The sequence below is a fragment of the Sus scrofa genome, chromosome 6 (assembly GCF_054392235.1).
Source record: "Sus scrofa isolate SSC_HxYL_T2T_F1_AM1 chromosome 6, Sscrofa_HxYL_maternal_Yorkshire_Landrace_v2.0, whole genome shotgun sequence".
NCBI classification, from domain to species: Eukaryota; Metazoa; Chordata; class Mammalia; order Artiodactyla; family Suidae; genus Sus; species Sus scrofa.
In genome coordinates this window covers 56,196,401-56,220,216 of record NC_139388.1, presented here as the reverse complement: position 1 = coordinate 56,220,216, position 23,816 = coordinate 56,196,401, and the positions used below count along the sequence as shown (strand labels likewise).

Sequence of the window (23,816 nt, the reverse complement as noted above, 5' to 3'; positions counted from 1 at the left end):
GTTTCCCTTTTATCCCTATCCCCAAAAGTAAGCACTTCTCAAGTATTAACGCTTTTATTTTCTTTCAGAAATGCCTTATATATATAGAGTTCTCCTTTCCTGTGTTTCATTTATAAATTGATTTTCTATTTGATGTATTTTTTGGGAGGAGGGCGGCAATACCTGTGGCATGCAGAAGTTCCCAGGCCAGGGATTCTGAATCGTTACAACTAGGCCAGCCTTTTTGATGTATTTTTTTTGGTCTTTTTAGGGCTGCAACTGCACCATATGGAGGTTGCCAGGTAGGGGTTGAATTGGAACTGTAGCTGCCAGCCTACACCACAGCCACAGCAGTGTAGGATCTGGCCCACCTCTTTGACCTACACCACAGCTCACGGCAACGCCCAATCCTTAATCCACTGAGCAAGGCCAGGGATGGAACATGGTTCCCAGTCGGATTTGTTTCTGCTCCTCCACGATGGGAACACCTTTTTTTTTTTTTTTTTTTTTTTTTTTTTTTAAGTGTAAAGATTGTTGTAGTGTGACAATCTTCCATGTCCAGTCATAGGACAAGTTCCCAGTAGTGTGCTTGGTGGGGCAAAGAGCTTATGCACTGAAAGTTATTTTTTGCCAATCAACTTTATTTTTCTGTTACTTTAACCTTTTGATTTGGAAATAATTTTGAACTTGCAGGTAAGTTATACGAATAGTACCAAGCACTCCTGTGTACCCATCACAAGGTGAGGATCACACATTGCATTTAGTTGTCATGGCCCTTGAGTCTCCCAAATCGAATCCTCAGCCATATGTTTCATGACCTTGACATTGTAGAGTCCAGAGCAGCTGTTTGGTAAAATGTCCTTCCTATTGGGTTTGTTGGCTTTTGCCTCCTGATTGAATTCAGGTTCTGCACTTTGGGCAGGAACCCAGCAGAAGTGATGCCCCAACCTCCCATGTGTCTTATAAGGAGGCACATGATGTCAGTTTGTCTCGTTACTGGTGATGGGAATTTGATCTCTCGGTGGAAGTGAGTGTAACGTACCCTTTTTGCCGTTGATACTCGAAACTGTATGAAGTACCGGCTCCTCTTCAGACTTTAACCGGTGGTCTTGGCATCCATTGGTGATTGTTGCTGCCTCTTATTATTATAATAGTTATTAAAAATTTCCTTCTACATTTATTACTTGGCATTTTACTGTAAGGAAGAGGTTTTGTTTCTTCCTACTTTTTTTTTTTAATTAAAATTTTTTTTTGGTTGTCCTGTGGCTGGAATTTCAGCTGTGGCAATGCTGGATCTTTTTTTTTTTGCTTTTTAGGTCCAGACCTGCAGCATATGGAAGTTCCCAGGCTAGGGGTCAAATCGGACTTTTGTCTGCTACCTACACTGCAGCTCATGGCAATGCCAGATCCTTAACCCACTGAGCGAGGCCAGGGACTGAACCCACATCCTCATGGGTACTAGTAGGGTTCGTTATCCTTGAGCCACAGCGAGAACTCCCAACGCTGGATCTTTTAACCCACTGTGCCAGTCCAGGGATCCAATCTGTCTTAGCTGCAGAGATGCCACCACTCCCTTTCACCACAGCGAGAACTCCTCTTCTCTCTACTTTATTATCATTGTGGACTTGTGGTTCTTATTTATTCTCTGGGTTATAATCCATTACTGTTGTTATTCATTTTGTTGCTCAGAATGTCTCATATTTAGCAGTGTGGGCATTGAGCTGGCTCATATATGAGATCCCTTAAGTTTTTTTGAGCATTTCTGATTTTCTGGTGTAACAAGATGTCCTAGACTCATCCTGTGCTTTCATTACCCCAGCCTTGCAAACAGCTATTTCTCTGATTTCTTTTGAGTAGGAAATAGTTTCAGAAATCAAGATCTGAGCACCAGATATGCCCATTGCTATAATGGGGTATACACCCCCAGCAGTGTGTGTGCCAGTTGCCCAACTCTTAACAGCTCTGGACATTCTGTAAACCCTCTGGGTATAAATGGTGTTCTAGGTTTTTGGGTTTTTTTGTTTGTTTGTCTGTTTTGTCTTTTTATGGCTGCACCTGTGGCATGTGGAGGTTCCCAGGCTAGGGGTTGAATCGGAGGTGTAGCTGCTGGCCTACACCGCAGCCATAGCAATGCCAGATCCAAGCTGAGTCTGCGACCTACACCACAGTTCACGGCAACGCCAGATCCTTAACCCATGGAGCGAGGCCAGGGATTGAACCTGCAACCTCATGGTTCCTAGTCGGATTCGTTTCCTCTGCGCCAAGACGGGAACTCCGGCGTCCTAGGTTTAGATTTGTTGTCTTGCATTTATTGGGGTTGGGGGATGCACATTGTTTTACATTTATTAGCTATTTGAATTTTTGTGAAGTCTCCATTCTATCAAGTTGTTCAGCATTTTGTACTTGAATTGTATATGCCCTTGGTTACTGCAGGGCATCAGCTCTTTGTCACAATCTTTTTTTTTTTTTTTTTTTTTTTTTTTTTGTCTTTTTGCCTTTTCTTGAGCAGCTCTCGTAGCATATGGAGGTTGCCAGGCTAAGGGTCTAATCAGAGCTGTAGCCACCTGCCTACACCAGAGCCACAGCAACGCGGGATCTGAGCTGCGTCTGTGACCTACACCACAGCTCACGGCAACGCCAGATCCTTCACCCACTGAGCAAGAGCAGGGATTGAACCCGCAACCTCATGGTTCCTAGGCGGACTGAGCCACAACGGGAACTCATGTCACTATGTTTTTTAAGAGACTGCTTAGCATTTCATCTTATTTTTGCCTTAATCTATTTAACTCAGCACTCTATTGAACATTCCAGCTTTTCCACTTTTATAAATACAGCTTCAAGGACCATCTTTGCACATAAGGCTATTTCTCTAATTTTCATTTTATTAGTTTTTTCCCTTGAGTTAGAACTGCTGTACTTGTATTTCACCAGCCTGTTACTGTTGGAAATTGTGTGCCATATATCTGTGGCGTCATTGTCGCAGTAAATTCTCTGTCCATTTTACCTTAGCTATATCTGTGATTAAGTTTTTAGGATAGATAACTAAAAGTGGGATTGCTGTGTCAAAGAAGTGTGCACATTTAAAATTTTGACCTACTGTCAAACTGCCCTTCCACATGGCTATACCAGCTTATATTTCCAGTTTACACCCCTTCTAAAAACTGTCACTACCAACCTTTCTATTTTTTGTAAATCATATAGGCATGCTTGCTAACTTATTTAGGATGCTTTACATTTTCCTGATTCCTGGTGAGGTTGAGCACTATTTCAAAGATAGATGTTTGGATATAATAGGAGTTCTCGTTGTGGTGCATCAGAAATGAATCTGACTAGGAACCATGAGAACACAGGTTCGATCCCTGGCCTCGCTCAGTGGGTTAGGGATCTGGCGTTGCTGTGAGCTGTGGTGTAGGTTGTAGAGGTGGCTTAGATCTGACATTGCCGTGGCTGTGGTGTAGGCCTGCGGCTACACTCTGATTCAACCGCTAGCCTGGGAACCTCCATATGCTGAGGATGCGATCCTAAAAAAATATAATAATAATAATAATAATAAAACTCTATGAAATTATTAGTTCAACTTTTTGTCTTTTTGGAGCCTAGTGTGATGGGCTAAGCAGGTCCCGTTTCCCAAAGGAGAACTAAGGCCTTGAGAGAGGCAGGTAGTTCCTAGGCTCATATGGCACAAAGATCTTCACCTGCTGCCCTACACCTATTTGTTGAGGCTGGAGGAAGGGAGGGCCTCCTGCTCTCTCTAGAGCCAGCATCTAGTCTCCTTCTTTATCCCAGAGCCCAACCTGGGAGAAGACGACGAGGACAAGGACTTGGAGCCGGGCCCCTCAGGGACCTCGAAGGCCTCAGCGCAGATCTCAGGCCAGTCAGATACAGATATCACAGCCGATTTCCTACAGCCTCTGCTGACACCTGACAACGTGGCTAATCTGGTGAGGATGGTTGGGGGGCCATTTCCCACGAGGCAGGGAGGAAAGGTCTCTAGTCTTTTCCCTGCCCCTCCACTCCACCCGGCCCACCTCTTCCAGATGACACCAGACCTGACACACTTTTCTGTTCTCAGGGTTGGGAGCGTGTCATCCAGGGGTCCCTCCTCACCCTGGATGGACCTCTTCTTGGATGATATTTACTCCTTCAGGATGTCACTTGTCACCCCCCTTCCAAATAATCCCTCTGTGGGTCTTCTGAGTCTCCCTCCAGACTCACTCATTCTCACTCTCTCTGGTCTTCTTTGCAGGGAGGGTCTGTTAACTGGAGAGTGAACCCCATGACTTATTTACCCATTGCTGGGGTGGGATGGTCAGTGTTTTGTTCGGATTTTCAAAGATGTCCTGCTCCAAAGTGAAAATCCACTGGTTTGAATTGATGTGTGGGTTGGAGGGGTGTGGGGAGGTCTCACTTCAGCCCTCTGGTTGTAGCAGCTTGGATACCTTTCTGTTGGGTGCTCATGGGGATTGCCTCTGCCCATGCTCAGCTCTCCCTCTGCTGAGAGGCTCCGGGGGGCTTAGTCTGTCTTGAGCATATACCTCATCTTTGGTGCTTCCCCACTCGGCCTGGGTATGGAACGGACGTGATTGTGTCAGTGAGTAAGGGACGGCTCCTCTTCCTGGGCATCTTGCAGGTCCTCATCAGCATGGTGTACCTGCCTGAGGCCATGCCCGCTTCCTTCCAAGCCATCTACACCCCAGTGGAGTCAGCAGGCACTGAAGCCCAGATCAAGCACCTGGCTCGACTCATGGCCACACAGATGACAGCTGCAGGACTAGGGCCAGGTGAGTGTCACATGGGCTGACTTGGGTCAGGGGTTGGTACTGTGGTCACTGGGTTCTCCTTGCTGAAAGAGCACCTCTTTGTAGTGGTACAAATGAAAATCACATGAGATCTTAGGTGTAAATAATTACAGGTCCCGTAGATATCGTGAGTACTCAATATTTGGAATCCAACAGACCTGGGTTTGAGGTCTAAGGCAAACCAGACTACCTCAGCCACTCACTGGCTACTCATGGCATTAGCCCTGCAGAGACAAACACTAGTTAGTTTTTCCTAGTCTTGAGCATCATATAACTAGGATCCTAAAGTCTGGCTTCTTTTGTTCAGCATTAAGTTTTTGAGGTTCATCCAAGTTGGTGTGTGAGCCAGTAGTTTTTAAAATTTCTCAATGAGGAGTTCCCGTCGTGGCGCAGTGGTTAACGAATCTGACTGGCAACCATGAGGTTGCGGGTTCTGTCCCTGCCCTTGCTCAGTGGGTTAACGATCCAGTGTTACTGTGAGCTGTGGTGTAGGTCGCAGATGAGGCTCAGTTCCCGCATTGCTATGGCTCTGGCGTAGGCCGGTGGCTACAGCTCCAATTCGACCCCTAGTCTGGGAACCTCCATATGCCGCGGGAGCGGCCCAAGAAATAGCAAAAAGACAAAAAATAAATAAATAAAATTTCTCAATGATATTCCATCATGTGAATCGGCCACCATTTGTTTATCCACACCCCTCTGTGAATGGACCTGTGGAATATTTACAGGTTTGGCCTTTGTGAATAAAGTTACTGTGATCATTTGTGTACAAGTGTTTTGACGCACACATGCCCTCATTTATCTTGAGTATATACCAAGGAGTGAAATTGTTGGCTTGAGTTTGTGTATGTTCAGTGCGATTAGACACTGCTTATCAGCTTTCCGAAGTGGCGGTACCATTTGCTGCTCCCTCCAGTGGGGAATGGCATTTCTAGTTTGAGCCTCAGTTGTTAACATTACAAAATGGGGATGAAAAAAGTACCTGTCCAAAAAGGCCTTTTGCAGATTTAAATGAGTTTTGTGGATACACGGCTTAGAATGGAGCCTGGCAGACAGGAGGTCCTTGAAAGAGAGGAGGTGGGTCTGACAAGAGCCTCTTTGCTGCCTTGCCCTCAGGCGTGGAGCAGACCAAACAGTGCAAGGAGGAGCCCAAGGAGGAGAAGGTGGTGAAGCCGGAGAGTGTCCTGATCAAGCGGCGCCTCTCAGCCCAGGGCCAGGCCATCTCAGTCGTGGGCTCCCTGAGCTCCATGTCCACCCTGGAGGAGGAGGCACCCCAGGCCAAGAGGAGGCCAGAGCCCATCATCCCTGTCACGCAGCCCCGGTGAGTCCCCTCACAGGTGCTGGTGCAGGACCGGGGGCCTGGTTCTTGGTGTGCGTGTGTTTGTGGCCAAGACAGATAAACAGAGTTTGGTCTGGATGAGGGTCTCTTATTCCCCAGTCAGCGCCATACCCACTAAGCCCTACCTATTGTTTTCTTTCTTTCTTTCTTTTTTTTTTTTTTGTGAAATTTTGGTTTTGTTTTGTATTTTTGTGTTTTTTGCCTTTTCTAGGGCCGCTCCCGCGGCATATGGAGGTTCCCAGGCTAGGGGTCTAATTGGAGCTGTAGCCGCTGGCCTACACCACAGCTCACCACAACACCAGATCCTTTAACCCACTGAGCAAGGCCAGGGACTGAACCCACAACCTCATCGTTCTTAGTCGGATTCTTTAACCACTGTGCCACGATGGGAACTCCTCTTTCTTTTTTTTCTGGCCACAGCCATGACATATGAAAGTTCCCAGGCCAGGGATTGAATCTGAGCCACAGCTGTGACCTGCGCCACAGTTGCGGCAACACTGGGTCCTTTAACCCACTGACCCGGGCTGGGGATCGAGCCCACGTCTCTACAGCGACACAAGCCACTGCAGTCAGATTCTCAAGGTGCTGCCACAGTGGGAACTCTAGCTATTGTTTTCTTTTATATAAAAATACTCCCTTACTTATATCTAAAATTGGGACGGGGAGGAGTTCCACTGTGGCTCAGTGAGTTAAGGATCCAGTATTGTCCCTGATGTGGCTTAGGTCACTGCTGTGGTTTGGCTCAAGCCCTGGCCTGGGAACTTCCATATATTGGGAATGAGGAAAAAAAAAGAAAAAAAAAACATTAAAAATAAAATTGGGGCGTTCCCGTCGTGGCGCAGCAAAAACAAATCCAACTAGGAACCATGAGGTTGCAGGTTCAATCCCTGGCCTCACTCAGTGGGTTAAGGATCTGGCATTGCCGTGAGTTGTGGCATAGATCACAGACGTGGCTCAGGTCTGGCGTTGCTGTGGCTGTGGCATAGGCCAGTGGCTACAGCTCTGATTCAATCCCTAGCCTGGGACCCTCCATATGCCATGGGTGCGGCCCTCAAAAGACCAAAAGAAAAAAGAAAAAAAGAAAAATTGGAACGATAGTATCTCTCTCTAAGGGTGGGGTAGAATTTGAGGAGTTCCCACTGGTGGTTGGATGATTCAGTTTGCTGACTGTTGGTAGGGTGGGCAGTGATAACGATGTAAAGCCCTCAGCCTGTGGGAAGTGCTGCTTGTTGTCGACATCCTTATCCTTATACTCACCTGCCTTACAGACCACAGGATCCAGCCTGTTCCACCCTGTCGCCAGCCAAGGCCTGCTAACAGGGCCATGCCTGATCTGCTGCCCCTCCAGGCTCTCTGTGTCCCTTCCTCCCTCCTCCAGCCACCTCAGCCTCTTGGTATTTCTTGAACAGCCAAGCAGCAGGTCTCTGCTGTTGAAGGCCTTTGCACCACCTGTTCCCTCTGCCTTGAATGCTCATCCCCCAGATATTTGCGGATCTTATTCCCTCACTTCATTCACATCTCCAGTCACCTGTTGTCTGCTCCTTATAGAAGCCTTTCCTGAAATACTGTTCACAAAACCAAAATAGCATTTTCTTCCTTCTTGTTACCCTCTACCCTGCCGAGCTTCAGAGTCACAGAGGAGTCAGAGAGACAGCTTGGGAGGGGAGAGGGGGCGGAGGGTGTCTTGTGTGGCATGGGCTGAGAGAGTCACTCTGTGGGTCTGGGCTCCAGAACAGGAGTTCCAAGTCTGAGTCACCGTGTCCTTGTCCCTTCTCTCCCTTGTAGGCTGGCGGGTGCTGGTGGGCGCAAGAAAATCTTCCGCCTGTGTGATGTGCTGAAGCCCTTGACGGATGCCCAGGTTGAGGCCATGAAGCTGGGTGCTGTGAAGCGGATCCTGCGGGCTGAGAAGGCCGTGGCCTGCAGCGGGGCGGCCCAGGTGTGCCCCTGTCCCTGGAGCCCCTCCTTCCAATCCCTCTCCCCAAGAGTCTACCTCGCACCCCAGCGGAGAGACGGGCCCTGGGGTCAACCCTGCCTGGCTCTAGATCCCAGCTCTGCCGCTCGCCAGCCACTTCTTCAGGCCTCACTCTGTCCTCCATAAATCAGAGAGCAGCAGCTCCACACAGGTGACCAGGAGGAAGAAAGCTGTGCACACGCATGTGCTCTTGCTCAGCACAGGGCAGCTTCAAGGAAGAGTCCTGTGAGTGCGGGCTGCCTCCTGCTTCCTTCCTGTGGTTAACAGTGTTGTTCTTGGAGTTCCCGTTGTGGCGCAGCAGAAACAAATCCAACTAGGAACCATGAGGTTGTGGGTTCGATCCCAGGCCTCGCTCAGTGGGTTAAGGATCTGGCATTGCTGTGAACTGTGTTGTAGGTCACAGACTCGGCTTGGTTCTCGAGTTGCTGTGGCTGTGGTGTAGGCCAGGCAGCCACAGCTCTGATTCAGCCCCTAACCTGGGAACCTCCATGGGTGCAGCCCTAAAAAAACAAAAAGACAAAAAAAAAAAAACCAACAAAAAGGAAAAAAAACAGTATTCTTGTTCTTGCCCTGTCGCTTCGTATACCCCTGCTCTGAATCTGATTCTGCCACCCTCTGGCATTATAACCTCAGTCAAGCAACTTTTTCTATATTTTTTGAAGTTTATTTCTTTCTTTGTCTTTTTCTCTTTTTAGGGCCACACCCGCAGTATATGGTGGTTCCCAGGCGAGAGGTCCAATCAGAGCTACAGCTGCTGGCCTACGCCAGAGCCACAACAATGCAGGATCCAAGCCTTGTCTGTGACCTACACCACTCAACCCACTGAGCAAGGCCAGGGATTGAACCCACAACCTCATGGTTCCTAGTCAGGTTTGTTTCCGCTGCACCACAACAGGAATTCCCTGAAGTTTTCTTTTGTTTGTTTTGCTTTTTTTTTTTTTTTTTTTTTTTTTGTCTTTTTGCCTTTTCTTGGGCCTCTCCCACAGCATATGGGACGATCGGAGCTGTAGCTGCCAGCCTACGCCACAGCCACAGCAACGTGGGATCCGAGCCGCGTCTGCGACCTACACCACAGCTCACAGCAATGCCGGATCCTTAACCCACTGAGCTAGGGCAGGGATCAAACCCGAAACCTCATGGTTCCTAGTCGGATTCGTTAACCACTGTGCCACGATGGAAACTCCCCTGAAGTTTATTTTTAATTAACCAAAGAGTAGACATACTCTCTCTGTTACAAAATATTTTTTTCAGGCCATAGAGATATCAGACATCATCTTTGGCCCCCACTTATATGCCGTCTTCCTTCCGCAGAGGTGACGAATGTACAGATTAGGGGAATCCTTCAAGATCTTAAGTATGTAGATGTTAGTTCTAGAAATCTAGATATTTATAGTTCAGATATTTATAATTTTTATTTCAGATATTTATAATTTAGATATTATGCCTAGATATTTTTCCTAGTTTTATTCTGATGATTGACTTTTTTTCCTTCCTTTTCATTTTTTTCTTCCATACATGAGACCTACTGAGAATGAGGTTCTTCAGCTTTCCTTCCTCACTCAGCACTGGGTCTGCACTAGGAGTCCTTGAGGCTGAGTAGGAGTTGCAAGGCTCACTTGTGGGGTACCTGGGGTGCCCACCCCCATACCCACACACACACTTGCTCTCCTGGCAGGTGCGCATCAAGATCCTGGCCAGCCTGGTGACCCAGTTTGACTCGGGCCTGAAGGCCGAGGTCCTGTCCTTCATCCTGGAGGATGTACGGGCCCGCCTGGACCTGGCCTTCGCCTGGCTCTACCAGGAGTACAATGCCTACCTAGCAGCCGGTGCTGCGGGCACCCTGGACAAGTATGAGGACTGCCTTATCCGCCTGCTCTCCGGCCTGCAGGAGAAGCCAGACCAGAAGGATGGGTGAGGGGGCGGCCCTGTGCACTCCCGTCCCCCGTCCTGTGCCCTGCCTTTCCGTTCTGGTTTCTGACCCCCTCCCTCTTCATCAGCACCCAGATTGTTCCTCCGCGTGTGCATCCCTTTTCTCCCTCTTCTCCCCACTGTCTGCACGGACAAGGTTGCTTCCGTGCAGGCTTGGAGCCCTGTGCCCCGGGCTTGTTCTCTGGCTCTGCTGCTTGCTCTCTGACCTGTGTCACTTACCCTCTGAGCCTCCATTTTCTCATATAATACATGACGAGTAACAGCGTCTGCTTTGGAGGCTGGTTCCCGAGGTTGACTTCTCACCATCCCCACCTCTTGCCCACATCGGTTCTGTAGCTTCCTCCGTGTCCTGGATTTCCAGCTTATTCATTCTCCACATAGCAGCTCAGGTGACACTTTATAAATGTAAACCGTGTCTTGTTATTTCCCCACTAAAAACCTTCCATTGTCCTCAGCTAAAATGCACCTCCTTACTGTGTCCTATGAGACCGTGTATAATCCAGTCCACGCCAACCTCTTCAGCCTCTTTTTTGCCTCCCTGCATTTCACTGCCCCCGAACTTTAGCTCGCTGGCCTTCAGTCTCCTGTTCCTCTGATAGACTCACTCTGCTCTACCTGGAATGCTCTCCCCCTACTTCTTCCGTGGCTGGCTCTTTCTCCTTTGCCAGCATTGACAACTGTTATCTCCAAGCAGCCTTTTCTGGTCACCACATCTCAAAGAACAGCCTCCCGTCATCCCCTCCCATTGCTATATTAAACAAGCTAGGAATCTCCATTTGAAAAATGGGAGCAACTGAGTTTCCAAGAGGTCGTCTCTGCCCAGGACACCCACCTGGCAGTGTCTGAACCCTGCTCTGTTGCTTCCAGAGCTCTGTATCCAGGGGGTTGAGCAAGCTGTTGGAGGGGGGCACTTTCAGTTCTGAGCTATGATCAGCAGGATAGGGAAGCCAGCCGTTCCCTACCCCCCCTCTCTGGCAGGATCTTCACCAAGGTCGTGCTGGAGGCGCCACTCATCACGGAGAGTGCCCTGGAGGTGATTCGCAAGTACTGTGAGGATGAGGTGAGGACAGGCGGCAGATCTCCCGCCACTCCGAGCATCATGGTACAGGCAGGGGGTTCTGGGAGGGACCGGATGCTCTGGTCCAGTCCCAGGTCTGGCTGAGGCAGGGGAGACCTCCCAGTGGTGCCCTGCAGGGGCCTTGAGCTCTGGTTCCCCTCCTTCCTGCCGCAGAGCCGCACCTACCTGGGCATGTCCACTCTTCGAGACCTGATCTTCAAGCGCCCATCCCGTCAGTTCCAGTACCTGCACGTCCTGCTAGACCTCAGCTCGCATGAGAAGGACAAGGTGATCCCCCACCGCCCTGTGCTGTGCTCCACTCAGTCCTTCCTCTGTCCCGAGTAACCAGCCCAGCCTTTTCCACACTCCCCTGAAACTTTCTGGGCTTAATGTGCATCTTACAACAGTCTTTTGGTGGTGGTGGTGGTTTTTCCATTTATGATGGCGTGAAGCTGCTTAGAAGGTACACACATATATATACTCACACCCCAAGCAGGGCAGGCCCGTTCTCGCTCTTATTCTGCCTGTGTTGTACGCCCCTCTTAAGGCCCCACTGTGCTGGGACCTGGGAGGAGCCAGTGTGACCTACCAGCAGACACCATGTGTTCAGTGCCAGGAGTGGAGTAGTGTGTGACTGCAAAGCCCTGGCGAGGGGGTTGGGGAGGGGGTGGTTTAAGGAAGCCTCCCGGAGTCGGGACGTGTGAGCCAAGACCTGCAGTAGGAGTAGATGGCTGCGCCCTGGTCAGATGTGCCTCGGTGTGATGGAGAGGGCCCGCGACCATCCCTGCTCCTGCCTTCAACCCGCTCCTTTCTGGTGTCTTGTGTCCGTTCATTCAGCAGACCCTGACTGCACACTCTGGCTCGGCCCTGGGGTGCTGCTGGGAACAAAGCAATGCCCCAGACCAGGCTCTGTCCTCTTGGCTCCCAGCAGGATATAGCCAGCGACAGGCAGTCCAGGCAGTGGGAACTTTGTGTGCCAAGTCTCAGTGCCAGGGAGAAGGCCGCCACTTGTGAGGAACTGAGGAAAGCTCCTGGTTGGAGCAGGGCAAGCAGGGCCAGACGTGATAAGAATGGAGCCAGGCAAGTAGATGGCGAGGTGATGCAGGGCCCTCAGCTGGGCCAGGAAACCTCCCTCCCAAGCCAGTCTTGGGCACAGGTAACTCAGCTAGGCCAGGCCTTCCTCAGACTTGGGCTTGTTTTCACACTGGCTGCCAAGCTCAGGACAGCTGTTGCCCCCTCCACCACCTTGCCCTCCTCTCTCCTCAGGTACGTTCCCAAGCCTTGCTGTTCATCAAGCGCATGTACGAGAAGGAGCAGCTGCGAGAGTATGTGGAGAAGTTTGCCCTCAACTACCTGCAGCTCTTGGTCCACCCCAACCCACCATCTGTGCTGTTTGGAGCCGACAAAGACACAGGTTTGGTACAGGTTCTTCAGGGGTGTGTTGAGCACCTGCTGCGTCCCAGGCTCTGGACTGGGCCCTGGGGTCAGAGCCTGCTAGAGAAGACAGCTAGACAGCAGTAACCGAAACAAGCAGGCTTTGGGTGGCAAAATCAGGGGTCTGTGGGAGCCCAGAGGGGGTGCCTGGCCCAGCCTGATGGGTCAGGGAGAGGGTCCTGGAGGTGTGGGGACAGCTGGGTGAAAGCCGAGGACAAGGACAGCTTGCCAGTGATGCAGCTCCAGGCAGGATCATATCAGGCCCACTCACTCAGCAGAGCTCTGGGTCCTCCGTGTGCCAGATGGGGAGACTCTGGCCCCAAGAGGATGGACCATAAATTGGAGGCTGTGGCAGGAAGCACGGGGCCTTCTAGGAGCACAGGAGCCCTGGAGCAGCCTGAGTGTTGGGAACCCAGAGGGTGTGAGACCCAGAGGATGAGGAGGCACCACAAGAGGAGTTGGGCGGCAGTGTTCTTGGTGACAGCAGCACGTGTAGAGGCTCCAAAGTGGAGGCCTTGGGGTCTGTCTGAAGTGGGGTGTGACCAGAGTGCAGGGCCCCAGAGGCAGGGCTGCCCTGACCAGGACCTGTCAGGTAGAGCAGGGCGAGGATCTGGGGGCTTGTCCTGAGAGCACAGGACAGTTGTGGGAGCACTGAACAGGAGAGGGACAGGGTCAGAACTGCACTTAGGAAGATCTCTCTGGCTGCCTCGTGGACTGGTGGTCAGAGGAGACAAGGTGGGCACTGAGTGCCGAGACTTGCGGAAGGGGAGCCGTCCCGCTTCCACCCCCACCTCCTAGAGGACAGGCTTCCTGCCCTGGGGACTTTTGCTTCCCAGCTCAGCTCCCTCCTGTGCCTGCCTCCCAAGAAGGACCAGACCCTGAGGGTGGGAGGGGAGCAGGCCTCACCTGATCTTCACCTCCTGCCTTACCAGAGGTGGCAGCGCCCTGGACCGAGGAGACAGTAAAGCAGTGTTTGTACCTCTACCTGGCTCTCCTGCCTCAGAACCACAAGCTCATCCACGAGCTGGCAGCCGTATACACGGAGGCCATCGCCGACATCAAGAGGACTGTGCTAAGGGTCATCGAACAGCCGGTGAGGCCCCTGAGCCCACCAGGCTCTGCCCACGCATGGGCAGGGCTAAACCCCCAAATCAGCCCTTCCCCCGATAGCTCCTCCTCGGTGTCTGCTAAGCTCTAAGGGTTGTCACCCCAGGCCCAGCAGCTCTGTGGCTTGCGGGTGGCCCACACATCCGTCTGCTCAGGAGAAGACAGCAGGGTTGCCCTGAGTGAAAAGCCTAGGATCCGACAGACCTGGGCTCTCCTTCTGCCTCTCACTTGCTCACTCTGTGGACATGCACCCTCAGTAAAAACAGGGAAGATAATTCAGTCCCCCGAGCTTGTTGGAGGGATTCTGTGAACTCATGCCTACAGACTCATCACTGTTGCCATTTATGAGCTGTCCTTCCCCTGCCTTGCTGACAGGAAGCTCCAGTTGTCATTGCTTAAGTCCCTTCTACTCCTCTTGAAGCCACAGGGTCACTCCCAAGAGAAGCAACTCAGTCACAGGCTGGCTTCTGCAATTCGGAATGTCTGTCCTTCCAGTTTGTAGCTGGATTTGAAAACTATTTCTTTTTATCTCTGTCCCTGACATTACTGAAAATTACCAACATAAACAAAAGGAGAAAGTGTGCTACGTTAATTCCCACATACCTGCCAACCAGATCCACTGGGTGTCCTTACCTGTTACATCGGGGTACTAGGCTCCTTTGGAGGAGGAAGCAGATTCTTCTCCCCATTTTGAAGGTGAGCCCACTGGACTGTGAGCTCCTCGAAGGCAGTGACTGTCAGTTCCACTTGTAAAGATTTACTGGGCAGAGGAAGGCATGAACCCTCGAAGCCTGGCCTTTCACTCCGTGTGTTTGGCTGCGGGGCGGGGGAGGCTGCAGAAGCAGCAGCAGGTCACACCTTGGTCTGAGTCAGCAGCCAAGCAGGGGCCCTGGCAGTTGCAGAAGGGCGTGCCCAGGGGTCAGTGGTGCCTGCAGAAGCCAGAAAAGTCTTCATGGAGGAATTGAAGGACAGGTTGGGCCTTAAAGGTCAGGTTAGGAGAGGGCACAGCCTGCCAAATAGGAGGGCAGCACTGGTGAAGGCTCAGAGCCGCAGGAGGTCTGTGCCCCAGTGAGATTGGGTGGAAGAGACCAAGGTGCTTCTGTCCAGCCCTCCCCCCAACTGCTCTGAACCTTTCACCTATTCTTCCCCCCACCGCCGTTTTACTGAGATATAATTGACATGTAACGCTGGGTTAAAGTATGCCACACAGTGATTTGATATATGCAGATATTGTGAATGACTATTATAGTAAGTTTCATTAACCACCTTACATAGTTGATGATTTTTTTTTTCTAGCGATAAGAACTTTTTTTTTTTTTGTCTTTTTAGGGCTGCACCCACAGCGCGTGGAGGTTCCCAGGCCAGGGTTCGAATCAGAGATGCATCTGCCACCTACACCACAGCTCACGGCAACACTGTATCCTTGACTCATTGAGTGAGCCCGGGGTTCAAACCTGCTCATGGGTACCAGTCAGATTAATTTCCTCTGAGCCACAACGGGAGCGCCATGATGAGAACTTTTAGGATCTTCTCTTATCAGTTCTTACTGCAGGGTCTCAGCATTTCCCCAGCCTCCCTGCCCCGACACCTAGGCCTACCCGAGCTCTCACCCACAGACCCTTGTCCTCACATTGTGCAGCCCCCTCCCCAGGCCTTCCTATCATCCCTCTCTCTACCCCTAGATCCGAGGAATGGGCATGAACTCGCCAGAGCTGCTCCTGCTGGTGGAAAACTGTCCCAAGGGGGCAGAGACGCTGGTCACACGATGTCTGCACAGCCTCACAGACAAAGGTGCCCCCTGGGGCCCCATGTATCATCCTTCCATCACCCAGGTCTTCCCCACTTCCCCTTCCCAGGACCTGGGGATCAGAGCTGCTGGGTCCCCAGATGGTGGGACCTCTCCTGAGTCTCTTCCCATCCTTGGGCCGCAGCCTTTCCATCTGGAGCAGTGTTTGGCTAAAGGCACTTGAGAAACCGAGGGCCAAGGATTTCTGCTCTGAAAGGGAGTTGTCCCTCCCCCCACACCCACCAGCCTTCCTCCTCCTCCTCCTCCTCCTCCTCCTCTTCCTCCTCCTCCTCCTCGGTGCTCACCCTCCCCACTGCCCCCAACACCCGGGCCTCCTCCTTACTCTTCTGCCTGCAGTCCCACCCTCCCCAGAGCTGGTGAAGCGGGTCCGGGATCTCTACCACAAGCGACTGCCCGACGTCCGCTTCCTCATCCCTGTGCTTAATGGGCTGGAAAAGGTACGGAGCTGCCTTCCTGGGCGCCCTACTGACAGGGCAGGGCAGGCACAGGGAGGAGGTAGGCACCCAGGTGCCCATGGCAGATGCTGGTGAGCATATTCTGGGGCTTGTCTGGCTCAGTCTCTGTTCCGCTTCGACATCCTCTGACGTCAGGCAAGCCACTCCCTCTCTGAGCAGGGTTCCTTCCTCTGACAAGTATCCCAGAGATCCACCCCACCCTCCACACACACAGATTATTATCCTGAGGCCTAAATGAAACCACAGAAGCGGCACTGTCCTTGAGCACGTGCTTCCCCTGCCCAGGTCTTGTTCTTAACAGACCACGGGACCTCGGGCAAGCCTCCATCTCCTCCGCTTGCAGGGTGTGTCCTGGAGCTGGCCCAGGGGGCCGAGGTTGGGGGTGGTGAGGCTGGGGCTGAGTCAGGCCCAGTGAATTGGGAAGCTCAGTCTTGGGGGACCAGAGGGAGTGAGGAAGAAAGCGTTGGAGTGGCGTGGTGGGGCCGGAGCTCGCCCCTCACCTCCCCAGGGCCAGCAGTAGGGGGCTCGGAGAGGTGGGGGTGACGGTGGGGCATGTCCAACCTGCCTCCCTTGCCTTCTCTTGTAGAAAGAAGTGATCCAGGCCCTGCCAAAGCTCATCAAACTCAACCCCATAGTGGTGAAAGAGGTCTTCAACCGCCTGCTGGGCACGCAGCATGGTAGGTGGTGTGCTTTCCTCCCTACCAGGGCCCAGCTCAGCCCGGCCCTCGGTTTCCCTCCTCCTTGGCTCCCTGTGCCCCCTGCTCCCCCAGGAGACACCACCCCAGCTGGCAGGAGGAGGGGGTCACGGAGGTGAGATGTAGAATGAGGGTGGGGAGGGTGCCACCTTAAGAGAGGAAGGGGGTGCTCTTCATGCTCTCTGGGGCTACCATCCCGACTTGGCGACGTCTGAGCATCTGTCCCAAAGCTCCCTGCCACCCTCCTGTGATATATGGACCATGGTTTCTTCCACAACAGGAGCAGAATTGTGGAACTGAGGTCTGACTTAAGGGTCTTCTTTTCTGGGACCCAGCTACTCTCCACTCTCCCCCAGGCATGGGCTCCACTCCTGCCTTTGCTCAGTTCTTGCCCGAACCCCTCCCGCTGTGAGTGAGGGGGCTTTTGTTTGACCTGGTCGAAAAGAGAGAAACTTTCCACTTTGAAAGCCTACCAAGTGGCATAGGGTAGAGCTAGGGAGTGTGGAGGCTGTGTGTTCCACATAATCTGGTGATTTTAACACACACACACACACACACACACACACACACACACACACATGCCCCGTAGAGCTAGGGAGTGTGGAGGCTGTGTGTTCCACATAATCTGGTGATTTTAACACACACACACACACACACACGCCCCGTACACATCTGGGACCCTCAAAACAACACCAGAAGAATTCCATCTCCCCCAGCCTCCTCTGCCGTAGCTTTTAGCCTAAGCACTGTTTGCAAGTCTGCTCCTGGCCCCAGCCTGTCCTATCCAGCAAATTCTCCTGAGCATCTGTGCTACGCTAGGGTGTACAGCCTGGGCCGGTGGTGGAAAGAGCAGCCGAATCACCCAGATGTTGCCCTAATGGAGGTGGGAACCCCATGCTGGGGAGGAGGGGGGGCCTCTGGTTGCGAAGGACAGCTTTCCAGCTGCTGCTTCATTCAGGCCCCCCTTTTGTGTGTCTTTCTTCTACTGCTCTAGCCCCTTGTACCCCGAATCCCAGAGGCCACCCTGTCTTCATTTGCCACTCCCCCAGTCCAGGGGCCTGGGACCCATCTCTTAGGCCTCCACACTGTCTCCTCCTCCCCCCACGCCTACCTGTTGCAGGTGAAGGGAACTCGGCCTTGTCCCCCCTGAACCCAGGAGAACTTCTCATCGCATTACACAACATCGACTCGGCGAAGTGTGACATGAAGTCCATCATCAAAGGTGAGGCGCTTCCCCCACCCCACCCCCCAAGTAGCCTGGCCTCCGTGGACCTGGGGAAGAACCTGTCACCCACGTGCCCCTGCTGGAATCTGCCAAATCGGAGACTGTGCCACCTGCAGCCCCATCGCAGAGCTCCGGACACCTACCCTTGCTCCTTGCCCTCCCTCCTCCTGTCCTTCCTTCCCTCTTCTCTCCGTCCCTCCCTCCAAGGAAGTGATGCACCTGCCGTGCACTGACGCAGAGTAGTCATCAAGAAAGGGGCGGGTGGGGGCTCTTTCCTCAGCCCCAGCCTGAGGAATGAAGGAAGCAGAGCCTTGGCTGAGCTGGGCAGAGGCGCAGCCAGCAGAGCAGACGCAGTGCGCCAGGGCGGTTGTTGGACCAGGAGTCTAGTCTGGGCTCCGCTTGAGACAGGAGAGTGAGCCTCCACGGCGAGGGAGTTGTGGACAACCTGACAACCTCACCACAGTTAGCAGTTTCATAATAGCTGCTGTCACTGCTTACCTAGCACTTAGTCTGAGCCAGGCCTTCCTAAGCACCTTACGGGCCTGCCTGCCCATCTGCACCACTCTTTACCTGGTAAGTATGCTGACTTCCATTTTGTAGACAAAATGGACGTTCCAGAGAGGTAAAGTAACTTTCCGGGCCACACAGAAGCTAAGAGGTGTAGTAGCAAAAACAGAATCTGCAGTCAGGTGGACCTAAGTTGGAATCCCAGTTCTGCTGGTTGCTCCCACACATGGGGCCCAGGGCCTCCTCCCTTGAGAAGATCTCGCTCCCTCAGCTCCCTCAGCTCCCCGCTCCCTTTCCTCCCTGAAGGGGGGTTCTCATCCAGAAGCCATGCTTTCCCACGCAAGGTGGAAGCCCTTCCTGTCCCCACTGTTCTCAGAAGACAACTGTCCTTTGCTTCCGCCTCTCTCCTTCAGAAGCGGGGAGGGGTTTCCCTCCTTGCCCCTTGCTTCATGTCCAGCCCAAGGTAGCTTCCTCAGTGACTTTTGTCCCAGTCTTCCTCAGCAAATGCTTTCAGAAACTTAGAGGTCAAGGGAGGAGCATATGAAAACTTGAAACCCACATGCAGCTAAAAAGGAACCAAGGCCTCTAGTGGAAGCAGTGAAGTGAAAAGGGGCTCCAAGCTGAGACTCCAGGAGTGGTCTTTTACGTGCCCTGGCCCCTCAGGTGACCTCAGGAAGGTTACGAACGCGTTCCCAGGGACAGGAGACTCACATGGCTTTGTGTACAATTTGAGGTGATGCAGATGATGCTAGCGTGGCCTAGTTCTGGAACTGCAGAGCTGACCCCAGCTGGATCTGGTATTGGGGGGAGGGGACCTGGTCAAGAGATGAGCTGTACCATGTAGGCCCTGGCCCCTCACTCCCACTAAAGCCCATACATGGACCCAGATTTAGTCCCTGATCTACACGAGAACCAAGGCCCAGGGAGAAAAAAGGCCTTACACCCAGGTCACACACCCAGCCAGTGCGCAGATGCCTGGAGATGTCAGCAAGGCCTGGCCTTTAGAATGCCACTTGTTTCTTCCTACAAACCCAGGCCCACACAGAGCCTCTCTATTGCCGAGCTCTCAGCCACCCTTCAGCTGGCCTCCTGACCAGCTGTCTGGCCACAACAATCCTGTCTTTTCCGAGAGTGCTTCTCTGCTCAGGCTCCTGTCCTTTTTATGGTTGCATTAGTGGCCTGTTTTGGGGCCCGGTGGAATCCCCTGTACCTAACGGTATAAGCAGTCATTCCTGGCATTCACTCCCCGCGCTGGTGTGCCACCCTGTCTCTGGGGAGTCTTTGTATGACTAGACCTGTCCATCGGACTGGTCCAGCAGTTAAGGAGACCCACTGAGCTCCTCTGCTCAGCCCTGTGCTGGGCGGTGCTGAGGACATGGCAGGGGCGGAGACAGCCCTGCCCTCCTGGGGCTTACAGGCCATCCCTAGAGTAACAGTCCAGAGCAAACAGGGCTGGGACAGAGGGGCCACCTGGCCCTCCTTTGTGTGGGACATTAAGGGCTTCCTGGAAGAGGGGGGCACCTGAGCTGAGACCACAGAAGGCTGAGCAGGGGTGAGGTAGCAGGTGAGAAGATGATCCCAGAGAAGGAAGAACGCTTGCAGAGGCCAGGAGCTTTGTTAGCACGGCCTGGTTCTGGAACTAAAGAGCTGACCCTGGCTGGGTCTGGTGGTTTGGGGAGGGGGCCTGGTCAGGAGACAAGGTCAGCCTATGCCATGTGGGCTCCGTCCATACCCGGGCTCTGTCACAGGCCACAGTTGAGGACCTGCTCTCTTGAAGGACCTACGGAAGGTACAGGATCAGGCTGAGCTTTTGAAAGACCCCTCAAGCTGCTGTGGAGAGAGTGGATTAGAGGCGGGGTGGGAGCCCCAGGTGGAGGCTGGGGTGGAGCTGAGGGGGAGGAGAGGAAGAGGGTTGACTTTGGAGCCTTTTAGGCAGAGCAGGCAGGAGCCAGCAGCCACCTGGAAGGGAGGAGGAACACTGTAGGTTTCTGGCGGGTCCCCTGGCACTTGGCTCACCTGCACTTCCTGCCGCCCCTTTGGCCTAGATACCTGCCTGGCCCGCTCCAGCCACCTCCCTGCCTGTCCCCCTGTAGTGCCTCCGTTCTTTCCCCTTCCCTTTTAGGAACCCCTCCCACCCCCCATTCCTTATAGGCACCCAGCCCTGTTCTCCATTAGCCTCTCAAGGATTGGGGGCCTCTCTTCTGGCTCAATAAAGATTTCCTGGTTGACAGACTTACATGGCAAGTGGTGTTTGGGGAAGAAGGGGTTCAGAGGCAGTTCCGGGGCCTTCCCAGTAGCACAGTGGATCAGAGCATTGCCGATCCCAGTGATTTCGGGGTGCTACAGCCCACTCCTGAGGGGACAGGCCCCAGGGCCTGCCCTGGTCTTTGCGTGTCTTCGTGGGTGCTTATGTTGTGCCAGGCCTCCTCGGGCCCTTCCTGGCACTGGGTGCTGAGCTGGGAAGCTCAGCATTTGCCCAGGCTGCCTCCTCTCACCCTTACCTCATTACTCTCTGGACTGTGGCCCCCACATGACCCAGCAGCACCCTAGCACCAGTGCAAGCCCTTATGCACTGGGTTGAGAGTGGGCGAGCTCTTGACCAGCCTGCTGGTGGAGACCATCTCTCCTGCCCCCGATGAGATTGTTTATGGGAGGCAAAGCTGTCGGGGCAGAGGTGCCATACTACTCCATTCAAGCCAGTCTCCCCAGGGGTTGGCTATGTGTTTTTCTCACCTCATCCTTTCTGCGGGTTGTTTCCAAAGAGAAAGGGCCAAGGTTTTCCCACTCTGCTCAGGGAGAATTCCAGGAGATGGACATCTTCCCTTAGGCCAAGCTCCCAGGCTTTCCAAGGACCAGGCCGGTGTCCCCTCAGACCTTCTGTGGGGTGCGGGAAATCTGTCTTGCCTGGAGTTTCAGGAAATCAGGACTGAGGCTCTCTAATGGTGGTGGGGCTCCCACCTCCCGGGGGGCAACCGAGCAAAGAGGACAGGCCCACTCTCCGCCTCCTCACAGCCACCAACCTGTGCTTTGCGGAGCGGAACGTGTACACGTCGGAGGTGCTGGCCGTGGTGATGCAGCAGCTGATGGAGCAGAGTCCCCTGCCCATGCTGCTCATGAGGACCGTCATCCAGTCCCTGACCATGTACCCCCGCCTGGGGGGCTTCGTCATGAACATCCTGTCCCGCCTCATCATGAAGCAGGTAACCCACCCCTGGCCTCCCCCTTCCCCCAAGCAGTGGACTCACTGCAGCAGGACACACTACACACGGGCTTGAGGCAGAGCGCCAGGCTTTGCCGCTTTCCAGCCTACCTGGCTCCCTACCCTGAAGGAGCCACGATGCAGAGAGCAAGCTCTACCAAGACGGCCAGCTCCTTTCCCCTGCCCTCTGCTGAGGCACTGCAGCGCTCTAGGGGTCACTAGGTCAGATGGCTACAGGGTGGCAACATGATGAGTGAGGGCTCTTGGGTGATAGGCACAAGCAATAGACTTCAGGGGTTGCACATCCCAGGAGAGGCGCGGCTGCCTCTTTCCCCCCAGCACGGTGCCCCCAGCCAGGAAGCAGGGCTGAAATATGCTCCCATTTTTCAAGAGAAGTTAGAAATGATTTTTAGAAATACCACCATGAAACAAATCCCATCCACAAGTCTTCAGACTGGATTCAGCCCACAGGTTGCCACTTTGCAACATCTGGCTTTGCTGCCTCTAATCCATAGAGGTTAAGTGCCGATTCAGACAGGCCTGGGTTCAGATGTCAGTTCTGCCCCTTGGTACCTTCCCTGGGCGACCCTGGGCAAGTCCCAGCGTCTCCCTGGGCTTCATGTGTTTGGCACGGCTAATTTCGCCCTCCTGTGGTGGCTGTGAGAATGAACTGAGGTGGTGCCATCTTGGCATGGTTTTGCTCCCAGTTTCTGGGGGTGGCTAGCTGCCTGCAGGCGCCCTCACGAGTGCTCCCTCCCTGCCTGGTCCAGGTGTGGAAGTATCCCAAGGTATGGGAGGGCTTCATCAAGTGCTGTCAACGCACCAAGCCCCAGAGCTTCCAGGTCATCCTGCAGCTCCCACCCCAGCAGTTGGGTGCCGTCTTTGACAAGTGCCCCGAGCTCCGGGAGCCCCTTCTGGCTCATGTCCGCTCCTTCACCCCCCACCAGGTACCCTAGGGTGTGAGGTGGGTGGCCCCCTGGGTCTGGCCCTGGGGGACTGGGTGGGGTGGGCAGAGGGGCACCCAGTATTTCCACAAAGGACTGGGGCTCTGGAGGGTCAAGGACACCAAAGATGGGGGGCGCTGTCTATGGGTCACAGCTGCCCACAGCGCCCCCATTCTGTTCTTTCCCTAGCAAGCACACATCCCCAACTCCATCATGACCATTCTGGAAGCCAGCGGCAAGCAGGAGCCAGAGACTAAGGAAGCGCCTGCCGGGCCCCTGGAAGAGGTGAGGGCCTGCAGCCCCTTCCCCGAGCCAGAAAGGCCCCAGCCCCTCCGGCCCACTCCAGCCCTCTCTGCGGAGGCGCCTCCTGAAAGGGACTGGGGCCGGCAGACAGCTGCCCCTTACTCCCCGCGCCTGCCCTAGTGTCTGCCTCAGGATGGTTTCTGGCTTCTTTCCCACCATCCTCTTGAGAGCAGCCTGGGTCCTCGGTCCCACCCATCCTGAGCTGCTGTGTGTCCCTCCCCACCCCCAGGACGACTTAGAGCCCCTGGCCCTGGCACCGCCCCCGGCCCCCCGACCCCCTCAAGACCTCATCGGCCTGCGGCTGGCCCAGGAGAAGGCCTTAAAGCGGCAGCTGGAGGAGGAACAGAAACTGAAGCCTGGGGGAGTGGGAGCCCCCTCCTCGTCATCATCCTCTTCCTCGGCCCGGCCAGGCCCTCCCCAGCCAGAGGAAGCCATTGACTTCCGGGAGGAGGGCCCGGAGTGCGAGACCCCAGCCATCTTCATCAGCATGGATGACGATTCGGGGCTGACCGAGGCTGCGCTGCTGGACTCTAGTCTTGAGGGACCCCTGCCTAAGGTAGGGATAACAACCTTCGAGCACGAGAAACACCAGGGATCCGGGCTGACGTGTCTGTGCCGAGTGCCCAAGGCGGGGAGGGGGCAGGAAGGGTAAGGCCATCTTTGACCAGCTCCCACTTCTCCGGTCACTAGGAAGCCGCCATTGGATTGATTTCAAAGGAGGAGCGGAGCCCCCAGACCCTCACCCCTGCCCTAGAAGACATCGTTAAGACCCCCAGCCCCGCCGCCGAGGAAGCCGGGGAACCGGAGACCAAGGGGAACAGCTGACCAAGGGGAAGGGCTTGGTGGGGAGGGGGAGGGGGAGTGGGACTGGGAGCTCAGGAAGGGCGGGCGGGGCGGGGCTTGGCCAGCCGGGCTTTGCCTCGAAAAATTAAAAAAGGAAGATCGCTGGTTTGGGCATGGGTGCAGGCCCTGTCTCTGCCGTCAGGTCAGCTGTGGGACTGCAGCAGCTCGTGGGCGCGCCCAGGAGCCTCCTGCAAGAAGGGAGGCCGCGCAGGCCTGGGACTGCGC

The 23,816-nt window shown here is 53.9% G+C and overlaps 1 protein-coding gene across 2 annotated transcripts in view; it reads left to right on the top strand.

Moving 5' to 3' along the window:
• Positions 1-23,703, top strand: part of SYMPK (symplekin scaffold protein) — a 40,944-nt gene extending 17,241 nt beyond the window's left edge. For both annotated transcript variants that reach the window (XM_005664608.4, XM_084961209.1), the window contains exons 10-27: positions 3,766-3,920; positions 4,610-4,760; positions 5,892-6,096; positions 7,900-8,050; positions 9,762-9,997; positions 10,994-11,075; positions 11,247-11,360; positions 12,339-12,486; positions 13,439-13,599; positions 15,296-15,404; positions 15,757-15,857; positions 16,462-16,552; positions 17,691-17,792; positions 21,315-21,502; positions 22,272-22,448; positions 22,635-22,730; positions 22,978-23,304; positions 23,439-23,703. In XM_005664608.4, coding sequence (XP_005664665.2) covers positions 3,766-3,920; positions 4,610-4,760; positions 5,892-6,096; positions 7,900-8,050; positions 9,762-9,997; positions 10,994-11,075; positions 11,247-11,360; positions 12,339-12,486; positions 13,439-13,599; positions 15,296-15,404; positions 15,757-15,857; positions 16,462-16,552; positions 17,691-17,792; positions 21,315-21,502; positions 22,272-22,448; positions 22,635-22,730; positions 22,978-23,304; positions 23,439-23,573 — 2,729 coding nt within the window. In that variant the 3' untranslated portion in view covers positions 23,574-23,703. The remainder of the gene's footprint in view (positions 1-3,765; positions 3,921-4,609; positions 4,761-5,891; positions 6,097-7,899; positions 8,051-9,761; positions 9,998-10,993; positions 11,076-11,246; positions 11,361-12,338; positions 12,487-13,438; positions 13,600-15,295; positions 15,405-15,756; positions 15,858-16,461; positions 16,553-17,690; positions 17,793-21,314; positions 21,503-22,271; positions 22,449-22,634; positions 22,731-22,977; positions 23,305-23,438) is intronic.
• The last annotated feature ends 113 nt before the right edge of the window (positions 23,704-23,816 follow it).